General features: G+C 51.8%; 5 protein-coding genes across 5 annotated transcripts; 4 read left to right on the plus strand and 1 right to left on the minus strand.

The window, feature by feature from the left end:
- Positions 1-280: 280 nt before the first annotated feature.
- Positions 281-4,042, plus strand: PC9H_008681 (uncharacterized protein; the record flags this gene model as incomplete). Its single annotated transcript, XM_036778189.1, has 6 exons — positions 281-394; positions 448-1,113; positions 1,796-1,850; positions 1,905-1,976; positions 2,029-3,015; positions 3,069-4,042. 6 exons carry the CDS (start codon positions 281-283, stop codon positions 4,040-4,042), a joined length of 2,868 nt encoding a protein of 955 aa, XP_036629617.1.
- A 1,509-nt stretch (positions 4,043-5,551) lies between these two features.
- PC9H_008682 (uncharacterized protein) lies at positions 5,552-6,261 on the plus strand (the record flags this gene model as incomplete). The annotated part of the gene is made up of 2 exons (XM_036778190.1): positions 5,552-5,884; positions 5,932-6,261. 2 exons carry the CDS (start codon positions 5,552-5,554, stop codon positions 6,259-6,261), a joined length of 663 nt encoding a protein of 220 aa, XP_036629618.1.
- Positions 6,262-7,616: 1,355 nt separating this feature from the next.
- PC9H_008683 (uncharacterized protein) lies at positions 7,617-8,211 on the plus strand (the record flags this gene model as incomplete). Its single annotated transcript, XM_036778191.1, has 5 exons — positions 7,617-7,645; positions 7,697-7,871; positions 7,920-7,990; positions 8,043-8,071; positions 8,132-8,211. The coding sequence occupies 5 exons, from the start codon at positions 7,617-7,619 to the stop codon at positions 8,209-8,211; spliced, it is 384 nt and encodes a 127-aa protein (XP_036629619.1).
- A 706-nt stretch (positions 8,212-8,917) lies between these two features.
- Positions 8,918-10,397, plus strand: PC9H_008684 (uncharacterized protein; the record flags this gene model as incomplete). The annotated part of the gene is made up of 3 exons (XM_036778192.1): positions 8,918-9,841; positions 9,896-9,950; positions 10,015-10,397. The coding sequence occupies 3 exons, from the start codon at positions 8,918-8,920 to the stop codon at positions 10,395-10,397; spliced, it is 1,362 nt and encodes a 453-aa protein (XP_036629620.1).
- A 356-nt stretch (positions 10,398-10,753) lies between these two features.
- Positions 10,754-12,792, minus strand: PC9H_008685 (uncharacterized protein; the record flags this gene model as incomplete). Its single annotated transcript, XM_036778193.1, has 3 exons — positions 10,754-11,397; positions 11,455-12,357; positions 12,405-12,792. The coding sequence occupies 3 exons, from the start codon at positions 12,790-12,792 to the stop codon at positions 10,754-10,756; spliced, it is 1,935 nt and encodes a 644-aa protein (XP_036629621.1).
- Between the last annotated feature and the right edge of the window lie 1,931 nt (positions 12,793-14,723).

Consider the following 14,723-nt stretch of genomic DNA (forward strand, 5'->3'; position numbering starts at 1 on the left):
CTCCAGTCCTTGTAGTCCGCGCGAGACCGTCGCCGTTTCAGATCCGTGACTGATTCTTGCTAGCTCAACGAGACTTGCGCTCGAAATTTTGACCCTGACTTCCAAGTCTGCCCGGCTCCTCCCCGAAGCTCGAGACGAGATTACATCTCAGCGCTCAGTACTTACTCAGTGCGCGACTCTCCTTGTATGACGGCACGTGTTGAGGGCACAAAGGATTGGCCACAACGAAAGGCCTGACCGTAACGGTCATCCGTCGACCATATTCTGTACCCCCGCATTCATGAAGAACCTTGACCAACCACCCGCGCAACATCCTGCCGCTGCCCAACTATCGAACCTCAAGGACGAATTGAATGTGGCCTCAAGGATTGCACGGAGAGCACAAGCCGATGTCGTGAGTGTGTGTGATGGCACTTGTGTAGCTCTGCTGCTTACTGTTCATGTCAGGACATCCAGAAAGCCTCAGTGAGAGTCATGCAGAAGACGAATGCTGAGATCTTATTGCGGCTGACTGCTTTCGAGAAGGCGGCCAGGTTTTTGCCGAAGCGACCGCCACAACCCAGGCGTCCCTTCTCCGCCACCGAAACGACGATTGAGGGGAGTCCTTCACAAAATTCCGACCCTGTTCCCATGTTCGAGTCTAGCTCGCCTTCCCCCATTTCTTCGCCACATTGCGATTTTGGTCCCCCTCTTGATGGTGACTCCGAGGATGAAGGCGCAGGCCCGATTCGAATTTCTGCTTCTACGCAGCTGATGTCAACACCCTTGCACGAACTCGAGAATCTTCCACTGTATGCCTCCCCCAACGTTGGCAGGTCAGCCCCGGTAGTACGTGCACAGTTAACGCACCACCCTCCAGCAGCCCAGTACGCGCGCCCTCACTCTACCGCCCAAGGTTCCCCAGTGGGCTACATAACTGTGCCTGAAAGTGATACGTTGGCCTGCGAGGAGCCCTCGTCGATCGCTGTCGACATTCCAGCTTTGAGCTCCAGATCCCCGTCATCCTTCCCGGTTGGTAGCAACCCACTCCTGCCCAGTGCCGATCCTCAAGACAAGCACCAGTCATTTCCATCGCCGCCGCCTTGCAACGAGCATCGCTCAATTCGTAACTCTGTACGTGCCCCGCCCGCAATACTGCAATGGCTCCACACTTGCATTCAATCTTATTCTACTGTGTTGTTGGCGGCTATTTTGCCGGCATGTTGTTACGTTCTAGTAGCCCTTTTCACGGCGTATATGACTGGAAAATTGATGCAGGCGGACGAATCCTATATCAACGAATTGCGCTTGGATGTCCTTGAAGATCTCAGGTAGCCTGTTTAGATACAAATCGGATAACTCGGGCTTGTCTTTATTACGAAAATTGGCTCCTATCCCCCTGAGATGAAAGGGTCCGTGCGCGGATCAGTTGGTCTCATCCGTCGCCTATTCCAGCTGATGTCAAAATCGTAGACACTGGTGCCCGGAAAACCGGACATCCAGCCACTTGCCATCTTGGGCAAATGACATAAGCAAACTTGAACTCCGCACGCGTCCAAGCACAACGCGCCGCACAATGTGCAACAACATTCTCTTGCTGTCATGGGGAATTACTGCTTCATTCACCCCGAGCAGAAGAAACTCATTGTTAAATTTCTGTGAATTTCCTAGAATTTCTACGACACTCTCGAGCCAAAGGCCAAGGCGGCAGTTTGACGATCGGAGGCTCGGCACTCCATGCCGAACGGCCCAAAATGGCAGGTGGCGGACGTCTGGTTTTTCGGGCAGTGTCTACGATTTTGACATCAGCTGTCAGTTCTCAGTCGTAACTGTCCCCGTACGCCCTAATAGCATCGAATCGATGGCGGATTGTACGTGTAATGGCATCCCGTTGTCCCATCCCTGCCACTTAACTGTTTCTCTAGCCTTAACACCCGAACTCCTTATCGAGTCTCCGTCGAGGCTAACGGCGTATAAAGATTGGGAAGTCGATAAACGTACGTGCATCTCCACCAGTGCAATTCCAAGTCCACTGAGTATCTGTTTCAGCGTACCAGGCATGGGATGGTATTGTCGGTGCCGTCATTCCTGGCCGTCGCCAGTTTATCACCTCCCCGAATGCCCCAGAGCTCTTCTCCCCGCCCGAACAAACTTCGCATGTGATTCTTCGCCAGGATGGGCGTTGGGGCCCAGACGATCCGTTTCAGTGCCCTCAGCTGTACCAGCAGCAATATTGTCACCATGCTTGCGTCTTGAAGCGCATCGACGATCCATTCGATCCTCGTTCGATAATGTGGTGGACGCCGAAGGAAGCTGATTTAAGCGCGGACCCAATTGTACCTCAGAGGTATAGTGTCAAATTCGTTCACCTTACCTCGTTCAAGTTATGTGTTTCGAGGCTAGTTGAAGAGTTCTCTAAGGACAAGGATAGCTTGAGAACGGAAGCGAACTCTCAATGGGTTAACATGCTTGTTAATCAGCTCCAGATCTGGGTTAACCGTCTTTCAACCTTCGCCACTATATTCCCGAACGTCCTTTTCCTAGTTGCTGAAGTTCAACGCCGCTGGCTCGACCTCCGTGCTTACATCGATTATATGGTCCTTGTCAAAAAGGAACTCTCGAAGCTTCGCCCACTCAGTACAAAGTTTCCGCCGTGCCATCCATTTATTGGCGCCATTACCTACAATCTTACGGTTGCTGAGGAGTTCGCCCAGACAGGCATCCCCGTGTGGCTTCTCAGAGACCTCTCCGAGTTCTCCCCAAATGTTCGCATCAAGTCCCTCGCCCCTTTGCAAGAGACAACCAAGTCTGTTGTCGTTCAGCCATTTCCAGGGATATCCCGTTCGCTTTTTGTCGGCCCCTCAGATAGCTGTCTGAAGCTCGACGCAATCTACAAATACAGTCGTCAGCACTTCTCCGCGGACGAATCTGGGCTTGCGCCTCAATCGCCTTTCGGACCAGTCGACGTCTCTATCTCTGAACGTCCGGCCAAGCGAGCTAAGATCCAGACAGCTCCCTCCGTATCCAGGTCTCGTCGTATGTGCCCACATAGAAGATACATTTACTATTGTTGACAATGATTCATGCAGCTTTACCGGCGCCAAACGACAAAGACATCGCCAAGTTTCACCCCACGGACCACCCATTTTGGCCCGCTATCCTTCCAGCATGGCGCGATGCCCTTGCAGCTGTCGATCATTCAAATTCTCGTGTTGTTGCCGAATGGACACCTGGTGACAGCGGATATCGCTTCCCCGATCCCCATCTCTTTGTCCCCCCAACCACCAGCATGGTCAATAAACGAATAAGCTCCTATTTCATCACGTGGCTGAACTATGAAGATGCCATACGCCTAGCCCAGTGCTCCCCTACTTCTTCTTCTCATACTACAACGCGGTGGCGTGAGCTCTTGTTGCTCTCCATGAAGGAAGCAGGCCTTTTATCATTCAAAGCAAATAGTGGCGCGGAAGGTCGCATGTCCGAGATGACTACCTTGCTTCACCAATGGATCGCCAAACACCATATCAAGATGGCCATCCCCGATGCTGCTTCTGCCAAAGTGCACGGCTACACCTTAACTTTTGATTCCCTCCCACCGGCCGATATCGCTCGCATGGTCGTATACGTACTTTGCGAGCTCAATTTCCGTAGCGAACTTCGCGCACTTGATGCGTATATGCATATTCCTCACGAATCACATCGCAAAGCCGCTGAACGTGACACATTACTTGGTTACTGCTTTCCAGGATGGCTTCCCGGCGTAGCTGGAGGGGACGTGCTGACCGTGTCTGCCGATGACGGGTCGACCGGGTTGTGTGCTCCGATCTTCGAGGATCGGAGACGTTATGTGTTGGCGCTAGCTCAACTCATGTCTTCATGGCGCGGCGCCCCTCCCACTATTCGGACACGTGTCCCGGGGCAATCCGCGACTTCCATATCTTTTGTTGATCCTGACCTAGAGCGCACTTGCGCAGTATTCTATTCACAGTCTTTCTTTGATCGCTTTGCCCGCGTGCCAACCGTTCCCCGCTATCTTGGCTCTCGTTTACTTCGTCAACAGTAGATCCCTTTGATGATAATTGCAGCATAGGTTCATAATACAATCAGCTTTTTTAGTGACTTTCGCTTTTGTCAAACCCCTTCTACGCCCAATAAACCTAATGTATGACCAGTGCCACTTACACGTTCGCGTTTAGAATGGTTATACATATTCAGAGCTTTTTCAACCTCACTTCATTCGGTTATGCGTGCTTCGATTCCTCACGACGTGCTTGTCTCGATCTTTCACTGGACAGACCGGTCGACATTAAGGGCATTATCACTCGCATCCACTGAATGTCTTACTATTGCCGACCCCTTGCTATACCAACGTGTCGAACTTCGTCGGCCGATATTCGTGGATAGGATCCTTTATAGCATCTGCGCTCGTGGTGGATATCGCGCTCGCTTTGTAACGCACTTGGTCATTATAGCAGACACTTGTTGGCCAGCATTGTCTTCAATCAGTGTGTTACTTGAAAGACTTAGAAATCTCCACTCGTTCGTGTTCTCGCATCCTGCGGTTCAAAACATATCACTCCGTGTTCCGCCTCCCCTACCCACCACATTGCGGAAACTTCAAGTGCCACATCTTGTACTACTGGATCGCCAGTCTGGAGTCGGCACCATCACCCATCTACGGATCGGTGATACGGCATATTGCCCTAATCGAAGCGCGCGGCGGTCATGTTCTCTATTTCAAAACATCGAAGTGCTGTCAAGTGGCTGTACCTTGCGGTCGATCGTCCGCTTCGCCCCGATAATGAAGAATCTTGATTGTTGGGAACTCAATGGGGATGGTTTGGCCCTTGACGGGGTGAATTCCAGCCGACAAGTGATTCTTGCCATCGCATCTACTCGTGTGCGGTGTCTTCGATTTATCCGTCGCAGTTACGCCTGCGAGCGAAGTTTCTTAGTGGACTTATTTCACTCCATCCCCCACCTCGAATGTATCGAATTTATGCACAGATCGACAGGTCATGGCAACAGGTTTTATAGGGAAGCAATGAGCAAGGCAGTGTCGGTGAAATGGTTGTGCGAGGATGGTCAGTGGTGGCAACATGACTGGGAAAAAGATGTTGTAATTGTCCAACGCAGATGACGTGTTTCACATTATTACGCTTGCCTCCTTTCTCCCTGGCGTCCGCATCCGCATGGTATCAACCCAGCCTCGCTTCGCTTCGACCTTGAACAAAAGGTGAGGCATGGCGAAACATAAGCCAACGAAATGGGGACATAGTGTTTATAATACGGTTAATAATACAGTTAATAGTGATAACACAGACGGCAGGAAGACGTTTGACAGTCATCTACTGTTTCAAAGAATACCAGGGGTGACTTCGGGCTTGCTTAGAAAGAGACACTTGCCCAGGATAGAGAGCACGACAGGCGGAAAGGTCGCAGCTGACCAGACTCCCTCCTAGGGCCACTTGTCGGATCTTTAAACTGCAACGTGACATACTCCGGACAGCAAGTTAGCGCTTTAAGCTTGAGAGCTTTAGCACCCAGTGGCCTTCTTTCATTCTCGTCCACCATGCCGCCCTACCGAACTGTCGTTCAACGTCGCTATGCAGTATCACTGCCGCGTGCACCAGTGCATTCTGTAACTGTATTAACACTCATCCCCTCAGGCTTTATCACGGCACCAAGGTACTCATCATGCACCAGTGCAACTCCCCCATCAAGTGGACAATCCACGACAACAACCAAACCCACCGCGCCCACCACGCCTGTCTCTGATTGCCTCAAAGTGCAGGTCGACGAGGAGGGTTACGAGCCAAAGGCGCAATTGACACCCACCCATTCCCTCGATGCCACCGATCCAGTTGGTCCGGTTCCTAGCGACCCAGCTTCGGAGAACAGATCCGTGAGTGTCGCCGCTCTGTTCTGAAACCTGCTTATTCACGAGACTAGGCATATTTTGAGCGTAGACATCATTCGAAGTGTCCTGACGTCGTGACGGTTTGGTTTGCATCATGTGGTGCCCTACCACTCCCTCACCCACCTGATACATTCCACTCTGAGGCATCGCCCGAAGAATACGACCTCTTTGTCCATACCTTTGGGACGGAGACCGATATGTGGATCTGGGTCGAAGGTTGGAAACCGGTGCAACAAGGTTTCTCTACATTCATTAATGGTAGGCTTCGCTACTTGACCGTGAGCAAAGGGAAACCTAGCTGGGTTAAGAAAGAGACATATGATCGCTCGCTGTCAAAAAGGAAAGGGAAATGTGACGGATAGGTATATTTAGATAGATTCATACTGTTTACATGTTTGCGAGCATTCGTTGTCTGTCGAGATTTGAATTCAAGGCGCCACCGGAAAGCGAGCTAGCCCCTTAGCCCATAGGAGGTATTCCAGGAGCATTTTATGTCGAATTAATTGGAATCTTCGTATGTCAAGCTCGCCACACCCGACACCTTTGTAAATGTACAAACAGCCGCACGAAACGCTGCACGAGCCCTTGCACGAACCACTGGATGTCTGCCTGTACGAACCAATGTACGAACCACAAACGCTGCACGAGCCCTTGCACGAACCACTGGATGTCTGCATGTACGAACCAATGTACGAACCACTGGCGGTCTGTACGCACACGCGGAGGGTACAACTGTACATCGGAGTACGAACCCTTGCACAAGCCACTGGATATCCGTCTGTACGAACCATTGTACGAACCACCGGATGTGCGTACGCACATGCCAAAGGTTGCACGAACCATTGCATGAACCATTGCACGAACCGCTGGATGTCTGTAGGCACGCCGCGAGGACGACCTATTCTACGTATTGGTGTATGAACCATTGTACACTCGATCGCGTTCAAGGCGCGTTGAACCAAGGAGCACAAGGAGGCACGAGACCGAGAAAGACACGTGGTTCGTCACACTGGTTGATGAGGAAATGGGCGCTTGAAGCCGCCACTCATCCCGACTTCACCTCAACCATTGCCTCGGTCGCAGCGACATCGGGATGGGTTCTGGCAACCCTCGCAGCTAGCTGGACCCTGGAGGTCCTCTGGCGACGCAATAGTTGCGCTGGGTTCAGGTAACCCTCGCAGCCGGCTGGACTCGGGGGTGTCGTTGTCCCTTCTCGCCTTGCCTCGACGCTATTCATCCGACATTGCCTTGATTCCCCAGTAGCGGCGACACCGGAGTAGTCTTTAGTTACCCTATCAGTTAGCCAGACGCCTCGGGCGTTGGAACCGTGGGTTCTAGTAACCCTTGCCACATGCTCTTATCGTCTCGACGCCGTTCATATCGAAATGACCTCCACTACGTTGCACATATGTGTCGTTTCGCCACGGAGACTTTGAAGCCTCGACGAACGAGCCCTCGCTGACACCTGGTCTCTGTTACTCGTCGGGTGCCCGCTCTCCTAGGATCTCGTTCGGCAAAACCCACCGGACCTCACTTCGACAGAGAATCCAGTCATTTTTATTCTTTGCGTAGCTGCGCGGGCGTGTTCGGCAGTCCATACCGAACTTTACTGCTAGAGTCGCATTCGTCTGCCTCATGTTTGCTCACGTGGCCCGAATTGCTCATGTATAAAGCGCGTCCCTCTTTGTCCTTTGTTTCTGTTCCCTCAACTTCTCGAATGGCTTCCTTCGTTAGAAACTCGATTTGGTGAGTTTCTTCCTCTTCTCCCATGCCCCGGGCTGTTCTAAACGTAACTAGGGCCAGAGTGTGCCCTGGCGATCTTGTATACGACATAGAATTTGAGTCTTTGTTGCTCACTCATATCGCATTTTCGGGGAAACTGCTTTCCGCAAGCTCGTCCGTCACCATTCATTTCGTAGCAGATTCTGGCGAGAAACGTATTTGGGATGTTGGCACCCTCTTAGCTCACGAGGTATTTCGTCATGCTCCTCGGCCTAATCTACGTGCTGACGATCCACAGAGAGAGCACATCGAAGTGTACTTCCCTTTCTTTAGCAATAAGGTATATTCCGTTCATGTTCAAGGACCTTCGTAAGTGTTCCCTCACTGCCATACACGACGTGTCTTTGATCTTTCAAAACAGTGACATTTGTCTCGCTGGTGTAAACCTCAGTAAGTGTGCGGTCCTATTGACGTTCTGACTGCATTTCCTGACAACTGTCGATTCCCCAGATGTTGGGACCAGCGAGTCGACCAGATACTGTGTAAGGTGTGGGGGCGACCCCCCTCCAGCACCCCTTCGAGCATTGTGACCAAGGAGGTCTCAACGGTCCCACAAGAGGCGACTGCGGCGCGGAAAAGAGTTGGGAAGAAGAGAGCTATCACCGTCGCGGCACGCGTTCCATCCTTGAGAAAGCTCAAAGCTGGGAAGGTGGGATGGCCACTCGACTTCCCTTTGTTTTACTAGTGTAGCGGCTTAAGCGTTTTGTTCCGTACTTTCCCCCCGCTTGAATAACGACATGTCCATTTATATTGCTCGGCGACGCGCCGCGACGTGCGTCACTTTATCACCGGGCTGTGTTTACCTCTCGAATCGGCGGGACTTCGGCCTCGCATAACTTCATCGGTCCTTTACCAAGTGGCTCGTCTGCGCCAGCTTGCAATGCTGTGACACCCTCCGCCACGAACACGAGGCGTCCTTTGTCCCCACCTGCTTTATAAGACCTTGGGCACTTGAATCCCACTTCTACCTACCCCCGCTTCGAGATGGTGCGACTCACCATCGTTTCAAAATGTGCCAGCCGTCACCATCAATTCCCTCGTTTTCAAAGACGGCTTTCTGTCGCCCGCAATGTTCATCCGACCAATCGAGCTTTTGTCTTACGCCTGTTCTCTCGCATCTTTGAACATCAAGACAATGACATGCTAGTGGCGGGGAGGCTTCTTCTCGCCACGAGCATTCTACGCCGACCGCTTTCTTCCCGCCCTTCGGAGGTCACTTATTGTAGGCTGTTCGCGATGCGGTTGACGAAACATATACCCGCCCTCATTGCCATGACCAAGCAGCTCATCAGCTCATGCTACGCCAGCCATCTTTCACCAATTCATACCTTCTCCCCTAATCAACCCAGCCATGCTCTAGTCTCATCCTCGCAACGTCGGTTCCAGACTGCGATGGACTTCATCAACACCTTTCTATCCCAAGGATGCGTTGATCCTACTAGTGGAAAGGCCGACATCACCCTTTGCATCACCAGTCGAGCGCGGACCGTCCGCTCGTTCCTACCCCTCGCGGTCGATGTATGGGAATGTCATACCTTCAACAATCACCTCCACGAAGTCCAAATTGTCGGCCTGATCGACGCGATCCTTAGCTATACTTCCTCCGACTCGCAGCGGGTACCCCAGCGTCTATCCAACTGCGCCTGGATAGCGCTGAAGAATCTTCTTCCTTCTTCTTCGAATGTAGACTACACTACAAGCAGTTTCGTTTTCAAGTTGGTCGAGCTGATTCGACGCGCCTTTGTCTCGACTCCCCTCCCACAGTCTTCTAGCTTTTCACGCTACAAGAACATGCGGCTTATGATGCATACGATGGTGTTCTGTTACTCTGCGCAACTAGATCGTGGCTACTCCAATTCTGGGTTCCGAAGTTGCCTCGATATCCTCATGTTATGCACGCGTGGTCGAAGGCAAGGGATGAAGAATCTTCTTTCGCTCATTGATGAAGGCATAGGAGCCAATCAGGATGATACGCTCTCCCCGCTGGATATACTTCTGTTTGAAGTTGTGACGCAGTGCACGCGTCTTCCTTTTTTACGTGTTGCCTTAGAAGTCGTCTCCTCATCGGACTATCGTAGCGCTCGTGTCGTTGACATTGCGAGGCAATGTGTACTGCACACCTTCATCGCAAAGGAGCTAGTGAACCCCAGATGCAATACTGTGAGTGAACCCTATCTCTGGACTTACGATCCCGCTGACTTAATGAAAGTGCAGGGCATTGTCACGTCGCAACAACAAGTCGTTATGGCTTTGCGGAGCATGTTCGTCAGTATATTACTGCTCGCACGAGTGTCAACGTCGCGATTGGGAACAACACCATCGACATTGCCAAGTTACTCGAGATGTATACATGCTGACGACCCCCGACCTCTCCCCCCACGTTTTACCCAGAGATGATCGCGAACATATCATGCGTTTCGCCGCATTCCTCCTCCGCTTACACCACGATGAGTTGATGGCTGATTGGGCTGGATTCACGGCGCACTCGTCCTTGCGTGTCGACATCGATTTCCGCGGGTGCCCCGCACGCGCACGGGGCTGCTTTCAAGCGTCTTCCTATTTCCCAGACCGTATCGTTGTCCATGTTATCGTCCCAACGATATGCAAGAAGCTTGAACTCACATTTGCTGTTGATCTCCCCAGCAATGTCACCGCGCGCAGGCTTTCAGCTCTCATTCGCGACTTCGAAAGCACTCGCCTTCAACTATTGTCATGACCAGCGATCAAATTACTGCTTGAACTACCGATTGCACGTACAAGCGACTCTATGTAAAGATTTGTACGGACCTTTGTTAGGTTTAGTCGTGTGGCCGCTCAGTCCCCTTATATTGATGCTAATAAATATCTTTCGACTGGCTTTCGCTAATGCCGTCGTTGCGTATTATCTAGTCAAGGGCCCGCTTTACAATACTACAAGCGCTGGTAGATAAGCGGACCATATTGAAGAGACGAGACGAAAGGTATGCTTGATGACAACATAAAGTTCAATGTGGTACTCAAATCTGGTAATCACGTGAAGGCTATGTGTGGTGCTAAAGTTCCGTAACTATGTAGGGCTACTCAGTCATGATCCTAAAGCCGATGCGAGGTTTTTTTCTTCTTTGAGGGTGGAGGGGGCATATTCTCATCTTGAAGCGAAGTGCTAGCTTGTTTGTGGGACTTTCGAGGATGGCTGATGAGATGAGATGGATGAGGGGTGTTGATTAGAGGCAGAAGCTGGCGGGACACGGAGGCACTTGAAAATGCGGAATGGCTCTCGGACCCCTCCTCGTCGAGTTCGTCAAACCCCTCGTCATCGATTTCATCGGACCCCTCGTCATCGATTTCATCGGACCCTCCGTTATTGGGTTCATCGGACACCCCATCATCCGTAGAGTCGTCACTGACAATGAATGTTCCAGAAGTCTTGGCCTTTGGGCGAGCCGCAAGGATTTTCTGCAACAAGGCCCTCATCTCTTCGGAATTTCCGTGTAGGTGAGACACTCCCTTGGATCCACCACTCCGTCTCATCAACAACGCATCCATTTGTGTGTCAGACTCAGCGGGGGCTTCGTATGTGCCAAGCAATTCTTCATTCATTTCGATGCGTCTCGGGGGGCCGTTGCGGTTCTGCCACATCCGAGTCTCTGTGATGAAGAGTTGCTTAGCATTTGGATGAAGAGAGTCAGGGTGGGGAGGCGCGCAAACAAAGACGGGTTTGCGACCGCTGCGCATGACTGAATGCAATTGTCAGAATTCAATTGCATAAAGTTGGTAGATATGACAAAGCTTACGATCGGCGGCTGCGGGTTCAAGCTTATGAAAGGAGACTCCAAGGGATGTATCACTTGGAAGGCAACGTATCCAAGATGTGCATAAATTCGTAGGCAGACCATGCAGTCCGCGATACCCAGTTTTTAGCGTTTCCTGACCGGGAAATGGGACCTCGTCAGGAATATTCAGCATTTGATAGCCTTGCTGAAATAGCGTATAGCGCATGGTGTGCCAAGGAAACTGTGAAGCAGGGAAAACGAGTCCCGCCAAGGTTGCTCGCTCGGCCAAGCGTGTGCGGATTGTATCTCGTTTAACGGCGACTGTGGCTCGAATGGCTCGATTGAGTTCCTGTTTGTTGCTCCAACAGCAGCCGCTTGACAGGTTGCTGCGGGAGGATGTTGAATCCACTGTCTCCGCTTCATATTCATGTGACGCAGCGTATGTGCTGGCCCACTCTGAATAGAGTTCTTGTGGAGTTGATCCGGAGGATGACTGAAGGCTTGCTAAGACTTGGTTGAGGACAGAGATTGCAGTGTTTGGGGACTCCAAGAGTGATGTTTGCGAGGTCAAAAGGTCGGATATGGTGGAATTCAGCAACTTTGGCTCATGTTGGACTTCATGGGAGGGAGTCACGGATGCTTGGTTCACGTATTCGCTGACAGGTGTTTGGGGAGATCTGGGTTGAGACCCGCTATCATTTGCGGCAAGAAATGTTCGGGGTGTTGGACTGGTGGAATGAAGTCTGCGACTAATGGCATCAGGGCTACGGGGAAGGTCATTATGGGCAACTGGAGAATCCTTGGCCGTCTGCCGCATAGGGGTAGTATTTGTGGACGCGAACGGATAGCCATCGTCGCCAACATAGTCGTGCGTTAGCGTGACAGCTTCGCCATCACTTCGAAGACTGCCATGGGAAGTGGGTGCTGAGAAGTAGTTAGCATTGACATAGACAATGTGAGGCAGAACTGACGAGGATTAGGTGCTGATTTTGTCTTGTCATGAACATTGGAGGGGGCTGCCTTGGACGTAGAGTGATGATGCATACGAGCCAAAGCTTCTTGTCTATGTTGGCGAATGGAAAGAGCGGGTCTATGTCTATTGGATTTCGTCTTCTTGGCTTTGCGTCGGGCACTCGCAGCCTCTCTCAATCGCAGAAGTAGTCTCTGATGAGCTTCGCCCTTGCTAGACTGCTGTTTCGAAGCATTTTCAAGTACGGTGTGGTTTGAGCGACGCGTTCGCGGCCGTTGCTTAGTTTTGGTCTTCTGAGGCGATTGCTGTTGTTGCGAGTCTGGTTCGCTTTCAAGTTCATCATACTCGTCGCAGGAGCTAGTGGTGGGAGTTGTTGGAGTCGGAGACATCGTTGTGATGCTAGGGTGTATATTGGTGAGACGGATTGGACCTGTGGACAGGAGTCAGGGGAGGAGTCAGGCTTGAGCCAACTGGGAGCTTGGGCTAAACCCGTCAGGATTCATTCGGAGATTGAATGAGTAGTCCGATGCGCTTGTCACATTGCACTTCCACCTGGTGAGTCCCGTGATGGGCGCTTGTGTCAATGACTGCGTGCTCCTTTTCAAGTTGATCGATCTCATCATTGCGTTCTACCTGGCGAACTTTACGAAAACACCATTCGTGCTGGGTTCTGGTAGCCCTCGCAGCCAGCTGGACTCTGGTAGTCTATTGGCGTTCAAATAGGTGCGCTGGGTTCTGGTGACCCTCGCGTTCTGGTGTCCGCGCTGGATCCATCTGGTCAACGCTCTCGCTGTGGTCCCCCGGCACACCTTTGCGCACCCGCGGTCATGCTGGTCAAGACGGTTGTTCAGAGGACTTAGTATTTTGGGTCCAAGGGGGCCATTGTTTTGAGCCCTCCGATCAATCGTGCGTGTGCCCTCGACCACCTGGCACAAGAGGTCTTTATACGGCTGCTTTGTTCGCTGAATGTGTATTTAATCAGGCAAGGAACCGGTAGCATATCACCCTTCCTCCACCAACTCACAGCGCCACCGATACACTTTCTCCATGCCTAATACCAAGAAACTTTGGTACGCGTCGTTTTGGACCTGGTCTGTCGATGCAACTGATGTGAAACATTCCTACCTAGGATTCGCTATAGCGAAGCCAATTCAACGACCCCCGTCGTCCTTGAAGAAGACGGGTACATCACTTCCCTACAATATTCTGATCAACCTTCGGGGAAAGAGATTTCCGTCCTCTCTCTACAGTTCAATGATGACGAGGGAGTATTACAAACGTTCGAGCTAGGAAGGCTGGCTCCAGGAAGGGTCAGCCCCCTTTGTTTCATTTGTTCTTGCATCCAACTCACCGTCTCTTAGACCGAGCAAATCCGATTCAAACATATAATCCGCGCTGAAGGCTCCTACAGTGTCATTAACGACGGACCCAAGTACGCCACTGCCGTCTATATCCTGCCGCGGCCTTGCTGACCTGATGACCTGATTCCTCTAGTCCAGTATCAGTTTCTGGGTTTCATTATGGTGCGTCTCCCTGGTATTGTTTCCCTGATCCTGTCCTGTCATGTCGTCACTTTAGACACTGATGTGGACACCGTCCTTGCCACTGCCACCACTGCTGGTGACTCCGCCCCAGAGAAGACAAATATCACCACCATGCCTGCCGGTGTGTCTACTCCTTCGCACGAGTGAACGTGCTCTGTTCTATACTCACGCATGATTTTGTAGCTGATGGCGGCAATGGCGTCGGTGACCATGTACAAAGGAAGCCTGCACCTGTCAGGCCTGCTGCGGCTGCTGGAGCCCGCGCAAACCCTCCGCGACAGGCCCGGAGAACTAGCATCATAATCAACGATGAGGAAGACGGGAGGGGGCGCAAGGCGCCGACCAGGAAGGTAGCGAACGACTCTGATAAGGCAACGAGGAAGCGAAAGGCTGCGGACACTACTAGCGAGACGAATAGCATATCCTCAGCCGTAGCCAAGCCATCTCAGAAGCAGAAGAAGCGCAAGAACGAAGAAGAACCTCATCCTTTGAGGAGTCAGGGCGCAAAACGGAGGCAGACTAAGGCGGCTGGCGCTCCTGACCTGGAACGCGTCGACACGGCAACGAGCCTCCAGTCCGATGGCTCTGTTTTGCTAGCGGATTCATCGACCCCTCGCCCCGAGAGCATCGCAAATACCGGGGGTCTCAATGTACCCGAATCGGAGGATAGAGTGAAAGGAACCGGGGCCCCCATCACGATCGGGTCGAAAGTAGACGTTTATTATGTTTTGAAGGTCTGGCAAGGGGGTTCATTCAGGAAATTCGCCTCCCTCACT

Source organism: Pleurotus ostreatus (genome assembly GCF_014466165.1).
Source record: "Pleurotus ostreatus strain PC9 chromosome Unknown scaffold_6, whole genome shotgun sequence".
Lineage (NCBI taxonomy): Eukaryota > Fungi > Basidiomycota > Agaricomycetes > Agaricales > Pleurotaceae > Pleurotus > Pleurotus ostreatus.